Source organism: Ctenopharyngodon idella, chromosome 3 (assembly GCF_019924925.1).
Source record: "Ctenopharyngodon idella isolate HZGC_01 chromosome 3, HZGC01, whole genome shotgun sequence".
In the NCBI taxonomy this organism is placed as follows: Eukaryota; Metazoa; Chordata; class Actinopteri; order Cypriniformes; family Xenocyprididae; genus Ctenopharyngodon; species Ctenopharyngodon idella.
In genome coordinates, this window is record NC_067222.1 from 10,042,307 (window position 1) to 10,057,875 (window position 15,569).

Here is a 15,569-nt window from a genome sequence, read left to right on the forward strand (position 1 = left end):
ATTAATTAAAAAAAATTAGGATGCATAATGTCACAAGCATAAAAAGATGGTTTAAGTTTAGCAATGATGTCTTTGAGTGATTGTAAGGAGATGGGTTCAAAAACATCCCAAGAAACAGGATGCAGAAAAAAAGAGGGGATTCAATATGGAGAGGACGGACTTTGGGTCTCAAATTAGAGATTTTGTCAATGAAGTGCCTCAAGAAGCTTTCAAGAGCATCGAAGGCAACAGGCACTGTGTTAAGGCCCCGATATACTTCAAACAAAATCGAAGAATGAACTGATGTGACGTAATTTCGAACAAAATCAAGCCAAAACAAAGTTTGTTAAAATGTTGTTAAAAATCCATTTTTAAGACACTGGACAGTCTTGCACACTTACTTCCTGTCGCGTGCACGAGCTCTCAAGTGGCCAAGGCCGCAAGTGTGGGTATTTGGACAAGGCGTAAGTCAATATTGAGGTGATTGCGTCTCGGGTTGGGGATGCTAATTTTACAAGAGAGTTCAAATGTTAATTTCCTTTGTTTTCTCAGAGAGTAGCCCTATCTTCCAGTTTCGCCAGTCTTATGTGTGCAGCTTCTTTCTGCTGTGGATCCTCTCATGTCTTTTCAGATTTTCTGACATTCTGAATCTCTTGTCACAGCGTGAACACTTGTAAGGTTTTACTCTGGTGTGGATCCTCTCATGTATTTTCAGAGATGATGACAGACTGAATCTCTTGTCACAGTGTGAACACTTGTAAGGTTTTACTCTGGTGTGGATCCTCTCATGTGCTTTCAGTGTTGATGACTCACTGAATCTCTTGTCACAGTGTGAACACTTGTAAGGTTTTTCTCCAGTGTGGATCCTCTCATGTCTTTTCAGATGTGCTGAATGATTGAATCTCTTGTCACAGTATGAACACTTGTAAGGTTTTTCTCCAGTGTGAATCCTCTGGTGCCGTTTTAAACAGTTCACTGTAGTAAAAGTCTTCTCACACCCAAAGCACATGTACTCTCTCACACCAGTATGTATTTTCTGATGTGCTTGTAAATATGACAGCCGTGAAAAACTCTTTCCACACACAGAACATGAATATGGCTTCTCCTTCATATGAACTGGCATGTGCGTCTTCAGGTTTGATAAGGTAAAAAATGTTTTGCCACACTGATCACACTTGAACAGCTTCTCTCCAGTGTGGATCCTCGTGTGAATCTCAAGACTACATTTGTATTGGAAGCTCTTTTCACATTGATCACACATGAACGGCCTCTCTCCGGTGTGGATCCTCATGTGTCTTTTAAGGTGTTCTGATTGCGTGAAACTCTTCCCACACTGATCACATGTGAACAGCTTCTCTCCGGTGTGGATCCTCATGTGAACACCAAGACTTCGTTTGGTTGATAAACTCTTTCCACACTGAGTGCAGGTGAAAGATTTCTTGGCTCTTCTTTTCTTTAAAAATGTCTTTTTAGTCTTTGAGCAACTACAATGTTTTTCTCCAGGTTTTACATGTTTCTCCTCCACTTCACTCAGTTCTTCACTCTCTTCGCTCTCTTCCATCAGGTCTGAAATGAAAGAAAAAAGAATTCATTTCATTTTCAGTACATCAAAATAATCCAAAGAGAGAAATATACATATATACATAACAAGTGAGCCCTGGCGTAATAGCATAAACTATAAAATACTATATAAAATACTATATAGATATAAAATACTTATAAATTAAAATAAAATTAACATTCATTAATTTATAACTATTTTATTTTATTTTAAGTAATGTTCCTGAAACTTTCTATGAATGAGGAAATTGATCTTCAATTATTATTTTAAAAACATTATAGACAAATCCCATGTTTCTGCAGTGAGAACTTAAATATATTTGATCAACGGCATGTAACGGTTACACGCCTAAACAAAAGGAGCTTAATTGAAATGTAGTTGAAATTTAGTTAATTTGGGTGCCAGGTAGAATTAGGTCTATCACTAAACATAAACATTTAAGCCAGGATAACGTCTCGGTTACGTATGTAACCTTAGCTCCCTGAATAGGGAACAAGATGCTGCGTAATCGCTATGTGCCTGTGCGTGATGTCGTCGTGAAGCACGTATAAAATCTGTCCAATAGGGAGACGGAACATCATAGGCGGGTGATGTCACTAACCAGGAACTATAAAGCCTACCCGAAAACACACTCATTCAGCTTCTGAATACTGAAGCAAGGTGCTTACGGGCATGCCGGGAGTATGGCAAGGTGACCCAGCGTCTCGTTCCCTATTCAGGGAACTGAGGTTACATATGTAACCGAGACGTTCCCTTTCAAGGGAACTCGTGCTGCGTAATCGCTATGGGAACGACAATCCCAACATCGCCATATGAGCAAGTGACCGTTCGTGTGAAGCCTGGGCACACAACTCACAGTAACACCTGCGCCCCTGGAGTGGAGCCGAAGTCTAACTCATAAAACCTCATGAATGTGTGCGTTGAGGACCAGCCTGCCGCATCACAAACATCTTGTAGGGACATACCCGAAATAAAAGCCTTGGAGGCAGCCATACTCCTCGTAAAGTGGGCTCTAACAGCCAATGGTGAAGGCTGCCCAGCCGACTCATAAGCCAGTGAGATGGCCTCAACCACCCACTTGCTCATTCTCTGCTTGGATGCAGGGTACCCTTTTCTAGGTGACCCGAAACACACAAAGAGTTGATCAGACTTTCTCCACATGGCACTCTGTGGACAAACGCATCCAGTGCTCTAACTGGGCACAGCAGATTAAGATTTTCCTGGTCCGACGTCATAAATGGAGAAGGACAGAAGGCCTGCAGTACAATAGGTCTCACAGTATTAGTGAGGACCTTAGGAATGTATCCCGGTCTGGGATGCAAGAAAGCCTTGACCATACCAGGCGCAAATTCGAGGCACGATGGAGATACCGACAGGGCTTGAATGTCTCCAATTCTCTTGAGAGACGTAATAGCAAGTAGAAACACACTCTTGAGTGTGAGAAACTTTTCTGGAACCTCTTTGATAGGCTCGAAGGGGGCCATAGAAAGGCCTTGTAATACAATGGCCAGATCCCAGGCCGGTACTCTCGTGCGAACTGCAGGTCTAAGCCTCAAAGTGCCACGGAGGAAACGAGTTATAACCGGGTATCTCCCCAAAGATACCCCACTTAAAGGAGCGTGGTAAGCAGCTAAGGCCGCCACGTACACCTTCAGTGTGGAGGGGGATAACCCTGTAGAAAATCTTTCCTGCAGGAATTCCAGCACCACACCAACGGGGCAGTTAACTGGATCCCACTGGTGATTTTCGCACCATGAAGTGAATAATTTCCACTTCAGGGAATAAAGTTTCCTCGTGGAGGGAGCTCTGGATTGGAGATTGGTCTCAACAACCTCAGTTGAGAGACCAGAGCTTATGAGCTGGGCCCCCTCAGGAGGCCAAGCCCACAGCTTCCATAACTCCGGGCGGGGGTGAAGGATCGACCCGCTTGCCTGGGAGAGAAGGTCCTTCCTGATCGGAATCTCCATCGGAGAGCCGTCTAACAAGGACATCAGGTTCAAGAACCATACTCCAGCCGGCCAGAACGGGACTACTAATAACAGACGGGCCCCGTCCCGGGGAACTCTCTCCAGAACTCCCAGGAGCAACGCAATCGAGGGAAATGCGTACAGCGGCAGCCTCAGCCATGGCTGTACCATAGCATCCAGCCCAAGAGGTTCTGGGTTTGTCATTGAGAACCACAGTGGACAGTGAGTCGTCTCTTGAGACGCACACTTGGGCTTCACCGTAGTTCTCCCACAGGAGCTTCACCACCTCGGGGTGAAGTCTCCACTCCCCGGGCCTCAGCCCCTGCTCGACAGGATGTCTGCTCCCACATTGAGGTACCCAGGGATGTACACTGCCCTGATGGAGAGCAGTTTCCCTTGGAACCACAGGAGGATCTGATGAGCCAGTTTGTATAACGGGCGCAATCTCAGACCCCCCCTGGTGATTTATATATGAGACCACCGATGTGTTGTCTGATCGAACTAGCACATGATGGTCCCTGAGGTCTAGAAAGAAGTGTTTCAGAGCTAGAAACACCGCCAACATCTCCAGGCAGTTTATGTGCCAAGAGAGATGATGGTCCTGCCATAGACCTCGAGCCGAGCGACCACTCATGATCGCCCCCCAGCCCGTGAGGGATGCATCTGTCGTTAGCGTGACGACTGAGAGCTCCCAACACAGGTCCCTGGGACAGAAACCAAGGTTGCTTCCATATAACTAGGGCACGAAGGCATTGCCGCGTGACCCTGATCATATGAAAAAGATTCTGCCTCGGTGAGAACCCCTTGGTTTTGAGCCACCACTGCAGTGGTCTCATGTTCAGCAGGCCAAAAGGTATCACGTTGGACGCTGCCATAGAGCGGCCGATGGATTTGACTGTCTCCTTGATGGCATAGAGGGCTAAGGCAGCTGACTGACGTAACTCCTGGATCATATCCGCACACACTTCCTCACTCTCACCCAAGTCTTTTAGCAGGTCGGCTTGGCATCCTTGCAAGATGGACATAGTATGCAAGCACGCCACTGCCTGACCTGCAGCCGAGTACGCTTTGCCCACTAGCGCTGAGGTTGTTTTCAGGAGCTTAGTGGGCAATATCGGGGCTTTGAGGGACGATGCCGCCTGGGGAGAGAGATGGCTCGCAAGCATCTCCTCCGCTTTTGGCATCGCCCCATAAGCGTGTCTCCTCATACCGATAACATTACTGTATGTAGATGTTTGAGGGATGTAGACGGAAAGATACCGGTCTATTCAGCTTGGGAACAGCTCCTTGCTCGCGGGGGAATGAAGTGGCGAGTCTTCAGTTTCCCCCGTTGTCACACTAACAACATCCAGTTCCTCAGAACTGGACGCCATCAGAGTGACTGTGTCAACCGGAGCGGAAGAAACCGCAACACGTGCTTCCTGACTCTGAATTGACACACTGGATGCAGCAGGTGAGGGCCGAGATAGGGCTGGGCCCGTCTCTAACCCCTCTGCTACATCCATTTGCGAACCCCAGGACAGGAGGCGCCGCCCTGCCTCAGCAGAAGCGGGACCCGAGCCCTGAGGAACGCGAACCGAGCCACTCTCCTCAAAGAGGGCTTGGCGGGAGCAAAGCGTTCTTAGCGGTACTCTGGGTTCGGGCCAAAATACCGAGCTCGGAGCCCTCTCCTCGGACAGCACGCCAAATACGCATACTACTACTCATACTATTTATTATCTGATTATTTGTAAGTGTGAACTCGTGAAATGATGGTATGACCAGACAACAATAAATAAGACGGACAAGATCACACGTAGCGCTTGCTGAAGACACAGAAGCTGAATGAGTGTATTTTCGGGTAGGCTTTATAGTTCCTGGTCAGTGACGTCACCCGCCTATGACGTTCTGTCTCCCTATTGGACAGATTTCATACGTGCTTCACTATGACATCACGCAGAGGCATTCCCATAGCGATTACGCAGCGCAAGTTCCCTTGAAAGGGAACTCTTCAGCCACCGATTACACAAATGTGAATTCATAAATTCAACTCGTTCACAAAAAAAGACAAAAAAAAAAACTTTTGTTTAAAGTGAGTTTTGAGTTAAAGTGTAATATTAATCTTTTCAATTGTGTTATGTAGCTTGATGCTAATTGTGGCTCAAATGCACCTGTCACGCCAGGAGCTATATTCTATTTCACAATCTATTTCACATAAGGTCCCAAGAATATGCTTTTTTCTTTGTTTGTTCGCTAGAAAGACTTAAAGGAACACTCCACTTTTTTTGAAAACAGGCTCATTTTCCAACTCCCCTAGAGTTAAACAGTTGAGTTTTACCGTTTTCGAATCCATTCAGCCGATCTCCGGGTCTGGCGGTACCACTTTTAGCATAGCTTAGCATAGTTTATTGAATCTGATTAGACCGTTAGCATCTCGCTCAAAAATGACCAAAGAGTTTCAATATTTTTTCCTATTTAAAACTTGACTCTTCTGTAGTTACATCGTGTACTAAGACCAACGGAAAATGAAAAGTTGCGATTTTCTAGGCCGATATGGCTAGGAACTATACTCTCATTCCGGTGTAATAATCAAGGAACTTTGCTATATATCGATTTCTCGATTTTAATCAGTTCTAATTTTTACGAACTGATATCGATTTTTAAATCCCAAGAATTGATTAGTCTAGCGTTTTCAGTTGATGAATGAATAGAATATTGTAGCGCTCCTCCCATCCAATAAATTCTGTCCATTTTTATTATGAAATTTAAAAAATAACCGTTTTGGCGCTGTTTAATGTGGCGTGACAGATCGCTGTAGCGCCTCAGTTCAAGAGAGGCGGCAACGCGAACCACGCATGAACTGATCATATCCTCTAATTTAATACAGTTACAGCGTGAAATAAACCTGAATGAACACCCAAAGGTATGTTGCAAGATACAGTACAACTTAACAAAATCCGTATCCTGTCTCATGGAATAGCTCAATCAGTGTTTCAACAGCAAAAGACGTCAATAAGACAGCCTGTAAGCAATGTCACGTGACGTCACATTTACCTCAGAAAAAACAATATTCAGTGACCATTACTTGTTAATCAACAATAAAACTGAACTCTAGAGGAGCATTTTGCTAAATATATGCACAATATTACACATTCATTATAATTTTTAATGTTCTTCAATATGTAATGCAAGCATGCTTGAATAAATCCATCAAGTTTTTATAATAACCACCATTTAAATAACGTATTTCAAAAAACGAATTGGAGTAGAAATATAATTACATAATTGTAAAGTTTGATGAAGTATTTTAACTTTATTATTATAAAAACTTCCTTAACTTCAACTTTTGTATACAAATCAGTTAATTTTAACCTTCAATAGTAATGTAGAACTGATTCACATACAGGCTATCTTTTACAGCATTAGTTGAGAGATTTTTTTTCCTTGAGCTGTTCCTTATATATCCAAAATAATCATTACTGAATCGAAAATTAATGAAAATCATATCAAATTGCAAGCTTGTGAATCAAAATCGAATGGAATTTTGAAATTTGTTAGAAGACTAGTTAGAAGGCTGCAAATATGTTTTTACAGGGCAATAACATAATGATTAGCATCTAAACAGCCTTGATAAAAACTCACATGACATGGTCTTACAATATGCTTCATAAAATGCATAGTTATAAAGATATCATCCTCAGATTTGAAATGAAGCATGACCACACTTGTGGCTTTACTTGTGGTTATAAGATGTTGTACTTCATTCACATAATATTTATACATTTAAAAATATATTCTTAATATTTTTTTTATTTTTGTTTCTATGTTTGAGCTTATATATCTCCATATTAATAACAGTCTGAGTCTTGAACTGTAAACTCTCAAGTGTTGGCTTTAGTGTTGTCAAAAGCACCGGTACTTCGGAACCAAGTTGGTACTGAAATTTTGAAAATATGAGAATACTAGCATTTCTGTGGTACTGGGAGTACCGGGTATATTCGGTACCCACTAATAGGGCTGTGCCAGTATTTACATGGATATGACACGAGTGAAGCACAAATCTTTTTTTTACAAAATAAATAATAGGTTAGGAATTAAATGTGACATCGCCATGGAAACATTTGGATTCATGCCACATGAGAGGTACGCGAGTCCATAAATTTAAGCTTTGTTGGTTTTGTATTCTGTTTTGCGAATCGCGATCTGGTCACCCGATTAGCAGAGAATTTAACAATATTCCATTAGTTATTCCACTGAACATGGAATCTCTTGTTTCCTTTCCCCCAAATCTTCACTCACGCAGGGGATTATAAACGTTTCTTCTTTTGGTTTGAAATAGGCCTATTATATTCACATTCTTTACTGTGGTAAAGTAGAACAAACACCGTAAGACAGAAACCTTTTTGCTTGCACGTCAAATTCTATTTAACACAGTTTGTGCTTATTATTAGACAGCAAGAGAGATTAAACAAAAGACTAATGAAATCTGTGAAAGGATTAGTTGCACAAACTGGTTTTGAGGTCGAGTTGGGAAATGTCACAGACAAGGTTGAGACTCTTACTATAGAGCCTCAACGCTGTAACTGCAACTGACATCCTGTGGGTTCCAAAGAAATGAGGCATAAAAAGGCAACAGGTGCCTCTAGCAGTTAAAATAAGTCCAAACGGCAAACTGCCATCAAAAGATGTATTTTATGCTTTGCATAGTGCCCTGTCCAAATACCCACACTTGCAGTCTTTGCACTTGACCACTTGTCTACTTGCATGACGTATTTCCTGTATTTGGCTCAAGTGTTCAAGTAGGTGTGAAGACTGCAAGTGTGTGTAGAACTTTTGATTACCCGATGGGACACACTTATAGTCTCGCAAAAGCATTTACAGCTTTTTTTAAATGATTATTTTCAATACTTTGCATTTTAAAATACACTTCTAAATGTCTGTTCAGTAGTCGCTATGTAACTAACAGAAGACACAATTTTAAAATTGTGATAAAAAGCAGTTGCAAATGATGTACAAAATGCTCTTAGCCTACTCATCTTTGCATCAATAAAAAGTTCAATACTTTTATATTTTACTACCAAATTATATGTACTATATAATTAATTTAAATTACATTCAAATGTTTCCTTGACATCTCGCGATTTCGGGGCATGTGAGTTCCCAAACATAATGCATGATGGGATACGCTTAGCCTTAAATACCGCTCATGAGGCGGTAGTGTGATAGTGTGGGTTTAGTGTGCATTAAGGGCACTGCACTTGGGCTTTTCTAAGACATGAGACAGTCTTGGCCACTTACTTCCTGGCGCTCTCAAGTGGCCAAGACCGCAAGTGTGGTTATTTGGAAATGGCATTACTATAGAACACCAGAAAGACATGACCTAAGATGAATATGTCTAAAGATCAACTGGAATCCGGGGATGTAAAGTTTGATTTCTATACTCAAACAAGGAAAGCCTATGCTAAGGGAAAAACTCTGCAACCTATGCAAACTATAAAGTGTAAAGCTTGTAACAGAACGAGGCTGCACCTTTTTTTTTTATTATTTCAAACTTTGTTATTAAAACGCAGGCATTGTATTTGGCGTTAAACTCTCTCAGAGTAAATTATTTCTTCATATCCTATTATCTCTGAACCTGAATATTAATTCCATACTAGGCTATATATATATATATATATATATATATATATATATATATATATATAAAATGTAGCCTTGGTGAGCAGAAGATACTTCTTTTAAAAACACTTGAACAGCATATAAAACTGTTCCTCACTTGACTCGTCCTCTTTCATCCAGTGCTGTTTGGAAATCTTTTCTTTTAATCACTATTGTAATAATCGATCTGTCTGTCGTCTAGCAATGAATTCATAGATGATCCACAGTTTAGAGCCCGTGTAAATGTAATACAGCGATAATACAGCAATAAAATATGCATGAAATAACTGTTAACTTATAAAAGTGGTATGCTTCTGAAGGAGAAAGCGGTAAATGATAATATATAAACCAGACCTGTAATTCTCTGATGGAAACTCTGCTCAAAATCCCAAAACCTCTAATAATGACTAATAGAAATCTTACAGTGTTGGTGTACCGGTCCCACGTGATGGGACACCAAACTTCTATGACTTACTGGACAGACGAAGAATTAATATCAACAAACTTCATCATCTTTGGCTCTGTGAGCCACCGGACATCATCATCTCAGTTTAGCTTAGCGTGAACTGTTATTTTATGCAAGACATTTATGAAACTTAACATGCTCAGGGTAGAAAAGTGCTTTTAAAAACAAATGGCACATCGGTGTAATCCCACATTGTAAATGAAGTTAAAACACCCCAAAGAACAGTTTTTAACATAAACATCAACTAATATGTAGAAATATTGTTACCTTTGGCTCTGAGCCACCGGACAATCCTCATCTCAGTTTAGCGTCTCGTGAACTGACTTGAGAGGAAAGAGGGCGCCCAAAGTTAAGCGTCTCTTATAGGTCCAGTACACTTCATTACCAATCGTATATAAACTCCAAAACTATGCACTATGCATACTAGTGTAACTAAATCAAAAAGACAATACAATGAAATCAAACAATATATTCAAGATAATAGAACTATCATTTTTTAATACAGAAAAAATAGGATTTTGAGTGAAATAATAATGCTAATTTTAGACTCGTTACATTGGCATATAGGTAGGGTTGCCAACCGTCATGTATAATACGGAATTGTCCCGTATAATACGGAATTGTCCCATATTTAAGACATCAATGTCCCATCAGTTTGTCCTGTATTCTCAGGCATATGCTCTAAATTGAGAATTAATCATTCCATTAAGACAAATTTGCGAACATAGCAGTTTGTGGAAGGCTTTAAAGCCTGGGATACACTGCACGATTTTTGGCTGTCCCAGATGAAAGACTGCCATCGTGAAACAATCGTGGCGACTTCTAGTGATGGGCGATTTCAAAACACTGCTTCATGAAGCTTTGAATCTTTACGAATCATTTGTTTCGAATCAGTGGTTCAGAGCGCCAAAATCACATGATTTCAGTAAGCGAGGCTTTGTTACATCATAAGTGTTTTGAAACTTCAATAGTTCACGTGACTTTGGCAGTTTGATATGTGCTCCGAACCACTGATTCGAAACAAAAGATTCATAAACGTTCAAAGCTTCATGAAACAGTGTTTTGAAATCGCCCATCACTAGATATTGTTGAATAAACTTGCTATTTTGTTGTTTTTGGTGCACAAAAAGTATCTCTTCCCTTTATAATATTAAGGTTGAACCACTGTAGTCACATGAACTGTTTTAAATATGTTTTTAGTAACTGGCCATTGAAAAAGGGAGTGTTACTGCTGTCTATGCAGGCCTCACTGAGCCATTGGATTTCATAAATATGTTAATTTGTGTTCCAAAGATGAATGAAGGTTTTACGGGTGTGGAACGACATGAGGGTGAGTAGTTAATGACAGAAATTTCATTTTTGGGTGAACTAACCCTTTCATTTTGCCACCACCATTGTGCATTATGACGACCCCTGGCCTACTGACGTGATGACATAGATGCAAAGTAATCGGTTTAACGCGTTTACATGGCAGAATTTTTATTTTGTTCGGTTTATCCCATCCCTCTCAAACCGATTACAATTTAGTTCGGTTTGTGCATTTTTATTTCGATTGGTGTGTTTATATGGAGCATTTTCATTCATATTGGACTTTTAAACTGATTACAATGCTCCATGTAAACGCACCTACTGTTCGCGTTTTGATTTCAGCAACATTCAGCCAAGCAAGAAAACATGCAATCTCCCTGAGGGAAGACATGATCAAAAAGGGAACTCGTCTTTCACTATGTTGTTAAATAGAAAAAAAAAACGTGTTATGCTCATTTAAGTAGCCTAACTTGTAGGCTCTTCTTGGAGCTCATTATTGAAACACAAAATAATAAAGTCTTAAGCACCAAAAGCAGCCCTTACTAGGCTTGTTGTCTAAGTTCTCTATTTCTCTTTAATTAAAAAATATGCATTTTCATTTATTCATACATGGTTGCAACAGCATTTAGTTCAAAGTTTTAAGTGCCATTGTTCAAAAATGCTTTATTGGCTGAAATTTCAAAGATGTTCAGTTATGCTTTAAAATTTTATGCCATCTACGTAGGCCTATCTTCCTGACTTTTTTTCCCGAAGTTTATGGTTTTGAATAGAGGTTGATGTCCTTTGGTGTAGCTATATATATATATATATATATATATATACATATATACAAACCCGATTCCAAAAAAGTTGGGACACTGTACAAATTGTGAATAAAAAAGGAATGCAATAATTTACAAATCTCATAAACTTATATTTTATTCACAATAGAATGTAGATAACATATCAAATGTTGAAAGTGAGACATTTTGAAATGTCATGCCAAATATTGGCTCATTTTGGATTTCATGAGAGCTACACATTCCAAAAACGTTGGGACAGGTAGCAATAAGAGGCCGGAAAAGTTAAATGTACATATACATTTGTACATTTGTTTCTTTTGCGGTTGTAGGCTGTAAGGACCTATTGAGATAGCTGAAATCATTTGGTGAAGTGTTATGGAACTGTAACGCAGTCAAGACCTGGTAGAACTACTTCAGCTGTGAAGCCGTTTCCCTGAAAATAACTGCACATCTTAGAACGTTGGTCAACCAATCAGATTCGAGCATTCAACAGCCCTGTAGTATATATATATATATACATATATATATACTCACTTCATAGCTTCTGTACACGTCTATATAAAGCCATGTACACTCATGTTGAGAAATTGCTAGCAGGAAGTAGTTTTATTTTGTTGTTGCCATGGAGATAAAACCACAGCTAAACCACACTAAACTAACCAATCTGAAACGTATACAGAGGGTCATTTTTTCCTGTCATTCACATACACATTTATGCATGATGACTTTTTTTTTTTTTGGAACAAAAACATCTCGGTCTAATTAATATACAATTCCAAACACTTTGTGACATGACAGGAAACATGCCATCTCTCCGCCACTTGCTCTTTTTCAGCTGTCCTTAGGTTGCCAGGAATTAGTTCCAAGGATGAATACAAGTTAGTAAAAGGATCCATTTTTTTTCTTTGCCTCCAGATAAATTTGGAAGCTAAAGTACCCTAAAAATGTAACCCAAAAAAAGTGCAACCTGTGGCTCTGTCATCTCTCCCGTGACTGCATTTTCAAAGTAGCCCAAATTTGGGGTAAAACCACAACTTTGGCAACACTGCACATTTGTAAGGTGTGAAATGTATGTAAACATACACAACAATGCTTTTTTTTTTAATCTGACTGAGAAAATATTTGTATCCAAGCATTTACATGCCTATTTGTAACATAAAAACAATGTTCATATGTCAGAAATGTACAGTTCAAGATAATACAAATCATGCAATTAGCTAACATCATGTCTTTCACTATGTTGTTAAATAGAAAAAAAAAACGTGTTATGCTCATTTAAGTAGCCTAACTTGTAGGCTCTTCTTGGAGCTCATTATTGAAACACAAAATAATAAAGTCTTAAGCACCAAAAGCAGCCCTTACTAGGCTTGTTGTCTAAGTTCTCTATTTCTCTTTAATTAAAAAATATGCATTTTCATTTATTCATACATGGTTGCAACAGCATTTAGTTCAAAGTTTTAAGTGCCATTGTTCAAAAATGCTTTATTGGCTGAAATTTCAAAGATGTTCAGTTATGCTTTAAAATTTTATGCCATCTACGTAGGCCTATCTTCCTGACTTTTTTTCCCGAAGTTTATGGTTTTGAATAGAGGTTGATGTCCTTTGGTGTAGCTATATATATATATATATATATATATACATATATACAAACCCGATTCCAAAAAAGTTGGGACACTGTACAAATTGTGAATAAAAAAGGAATGCAATAATTTACAAATCTCATAAACTTATATTTTATTCACAATAGAATGTAGATAACATATCAAATGTTGAAAGTGAGACATTTTGAAATGTCATGCCAAATATTGGCTCATTTTGGATTTCATGAGAGCTACACATTCCAAAAACGTTGGGACAGGTAGCAATAAGAGGCCGGAAAAGTTAAATGTACATATAAGGAACAGCTGGAGGACCAATTTGCAACTTATTAGGTCAGTTGGCAACAAGATTGGGTATAAAAAGAGCCTCTCAGTGTGGCAGTGTCTCTCAGAAGTCAAGTCGCTGGGCCAAGGCTCATTTAAAATGGACTGTGGCAAAGTGGAAAACTGTTTTGTGGTCAGACGAATCATAATTTGAAGTTCTTTTTGGAAACCTGGGACGCCATGTCATCCGGACTAAAGAGGACAAGGACAACCCAAGTTGTTATCAGCGTTCAGTTCAGAAGCCTGCATCTCTGATGGTATGGGGTTGCATGAGTGCGTGTGGCATGGGCAGCTTACACATCTGGAAAGGCACCATCAATGCTGAAAGGTATATCCAAGTTCTAGAACAACATATGCTCCCATCCAGACGTCGTCTCTTTCAGGGAAGACCTTGCATTTTCCAACATGACAATGCCAGACCACATACTGCATCAATTACAACATCATGGCTACGTAGAAGAAGGATCCGGGTACTGAAATGGCCAGCCTGCAGTCCAGATCTTTCACCCATAGAAAACCTTTGGCGCATCATAAAGAGGAAGATGCGACAAAGAAGAACTAAGACAGTTGAGCAACTAGAAGCCTGTATTAGACAAAAATGGGACAACATTCCTATTCCTAAACTTGAGCAACTTGTCTCCTCAGTCCCCAAATGTTTGCAGACTGTTATAAAAAGAAAAAGGGATGCCACACAGTGGTAAACATGGCCTTGTCCCAACTTTTTTGAGATGTGTTGATGCCATGAAATTTAAAATCAACTTATTTTCCCTTAAAATGATACATTTTCTCAGTTTAAACATTTGATATGTCATCTATGTTGTATTCTGAATAAAATATTGAAATTTGAAACTTCCACATCATTGCATTCCTTTTTTATTCACAATTTGTACAGTGTCCCAACGTTTTTGGAATCAGGTTTGTAGTTTACATGAAGGCTTTTCAGTCAGATTCAGCATCAATAAGATATAAATGGATTATTGGGGTACACGTAAACTAAAAAAACACACTAAAGCTAAAAGTTGCAAACAACAAAACAGCATTTAAAGCAGAGCTTAAAAAGCATGTTAAATCAATTTCCACTTGTTGATAATTGGTTCTTTGAGGGAACTATGGAAAACAAAACAATCATAATCTGCTCTTTCCTCCTTCTTGATCTCCACACTCTTCCTCATCTGGAAGGATCCATCATGGTTTGGTCTGATTCCTGTGGATTCAATCTCATCTTCAGGCAGAGATTCGCGATATTTCCTAATGGTCATCATCATGTCTTTGGGGTAGAAACCAGTGGCCATACAGGTGAGTTTCAGCTTGGATTTGTCCTTGCTTGACTTACTTGCAAACAGTGGCTTCACTAACTTTTCTAGGACCCCTGTACAGTACATGTACAGGCTTCCCTCGGTAGAAATTGCAGGAGCTCTCGAAGGGGAATGCTGTGCCACAATACCGCTAGTGATGCTTGCAAACACATGAACCTGTGGAGGAGCTGAGAATACAGGGGCAGATTCACTAAACATTCTTAAGAATAAAATTCTTTCTAACTGTTCTTAAGTAAGAAAATAGCAATCTAAAGAAAAACAATTAAGAACATTCTTTAAAAATATTTTATATTCCTATAAGACAATTTCTTTAAAAAGAATCTTTCTAAAAATCTTTATAAACTTAAAAGTTAATAACCTCTAATATGTCTTAAATCACTGAAAGTTAAAACATTTTATGAATGTATTGGGTTGTTTCAAAAATAATTTTTGTAATTAAAGTCGGCATGAAATCAAAATTGACCCTATTTACTTTGTTAGTGCATATTACTAGTCTTATGGTGAACAATTAATCCGTTTGTCGCGGTAATCTTTAATCAAAATCTGAAAAGTTACTTCCGATCTGGAATAGCGTTCCTTCTCTGATGACGTCAGTTTGAGGCTTGGGTTGAAAACGCGTAATCCAGTCCCC

General features: G+C 39.4%; 2 protein-coding genes across 2 annotated transcripts in view; both read right to left on the reverse strand.

Annotated features, from left to right (window-relative positions):
• LOC127509964 (H-2 class I histocompatibility antigen, Q10 alpha chain-like) overlaps window positions 1-15,569 on the reverse strand; it is a 134,390-nt gene that overhangs the window by 39,899 nt on the left and 78,922 nt on the right. The gene's annotated exons all lie outside the window — the stretch shown is intronic.
• Window positions 737-1,540, reverse strand: LOC127510124 (gastrula zinc finger protein XlCGF71.1-like; the record flags this gene model as incomplete). The annotated part of the gene is made up of 2 exons (XM_051889605.1): window positions 1,271-1,540; window positions 737-1,186 (listed from the first exon to the last, which is right to left on the reverse strand). Coding segments are annotated over exons 1-2 (720 nt in total), but the record flags the coding sequence as incomplete, so codon positions are not given.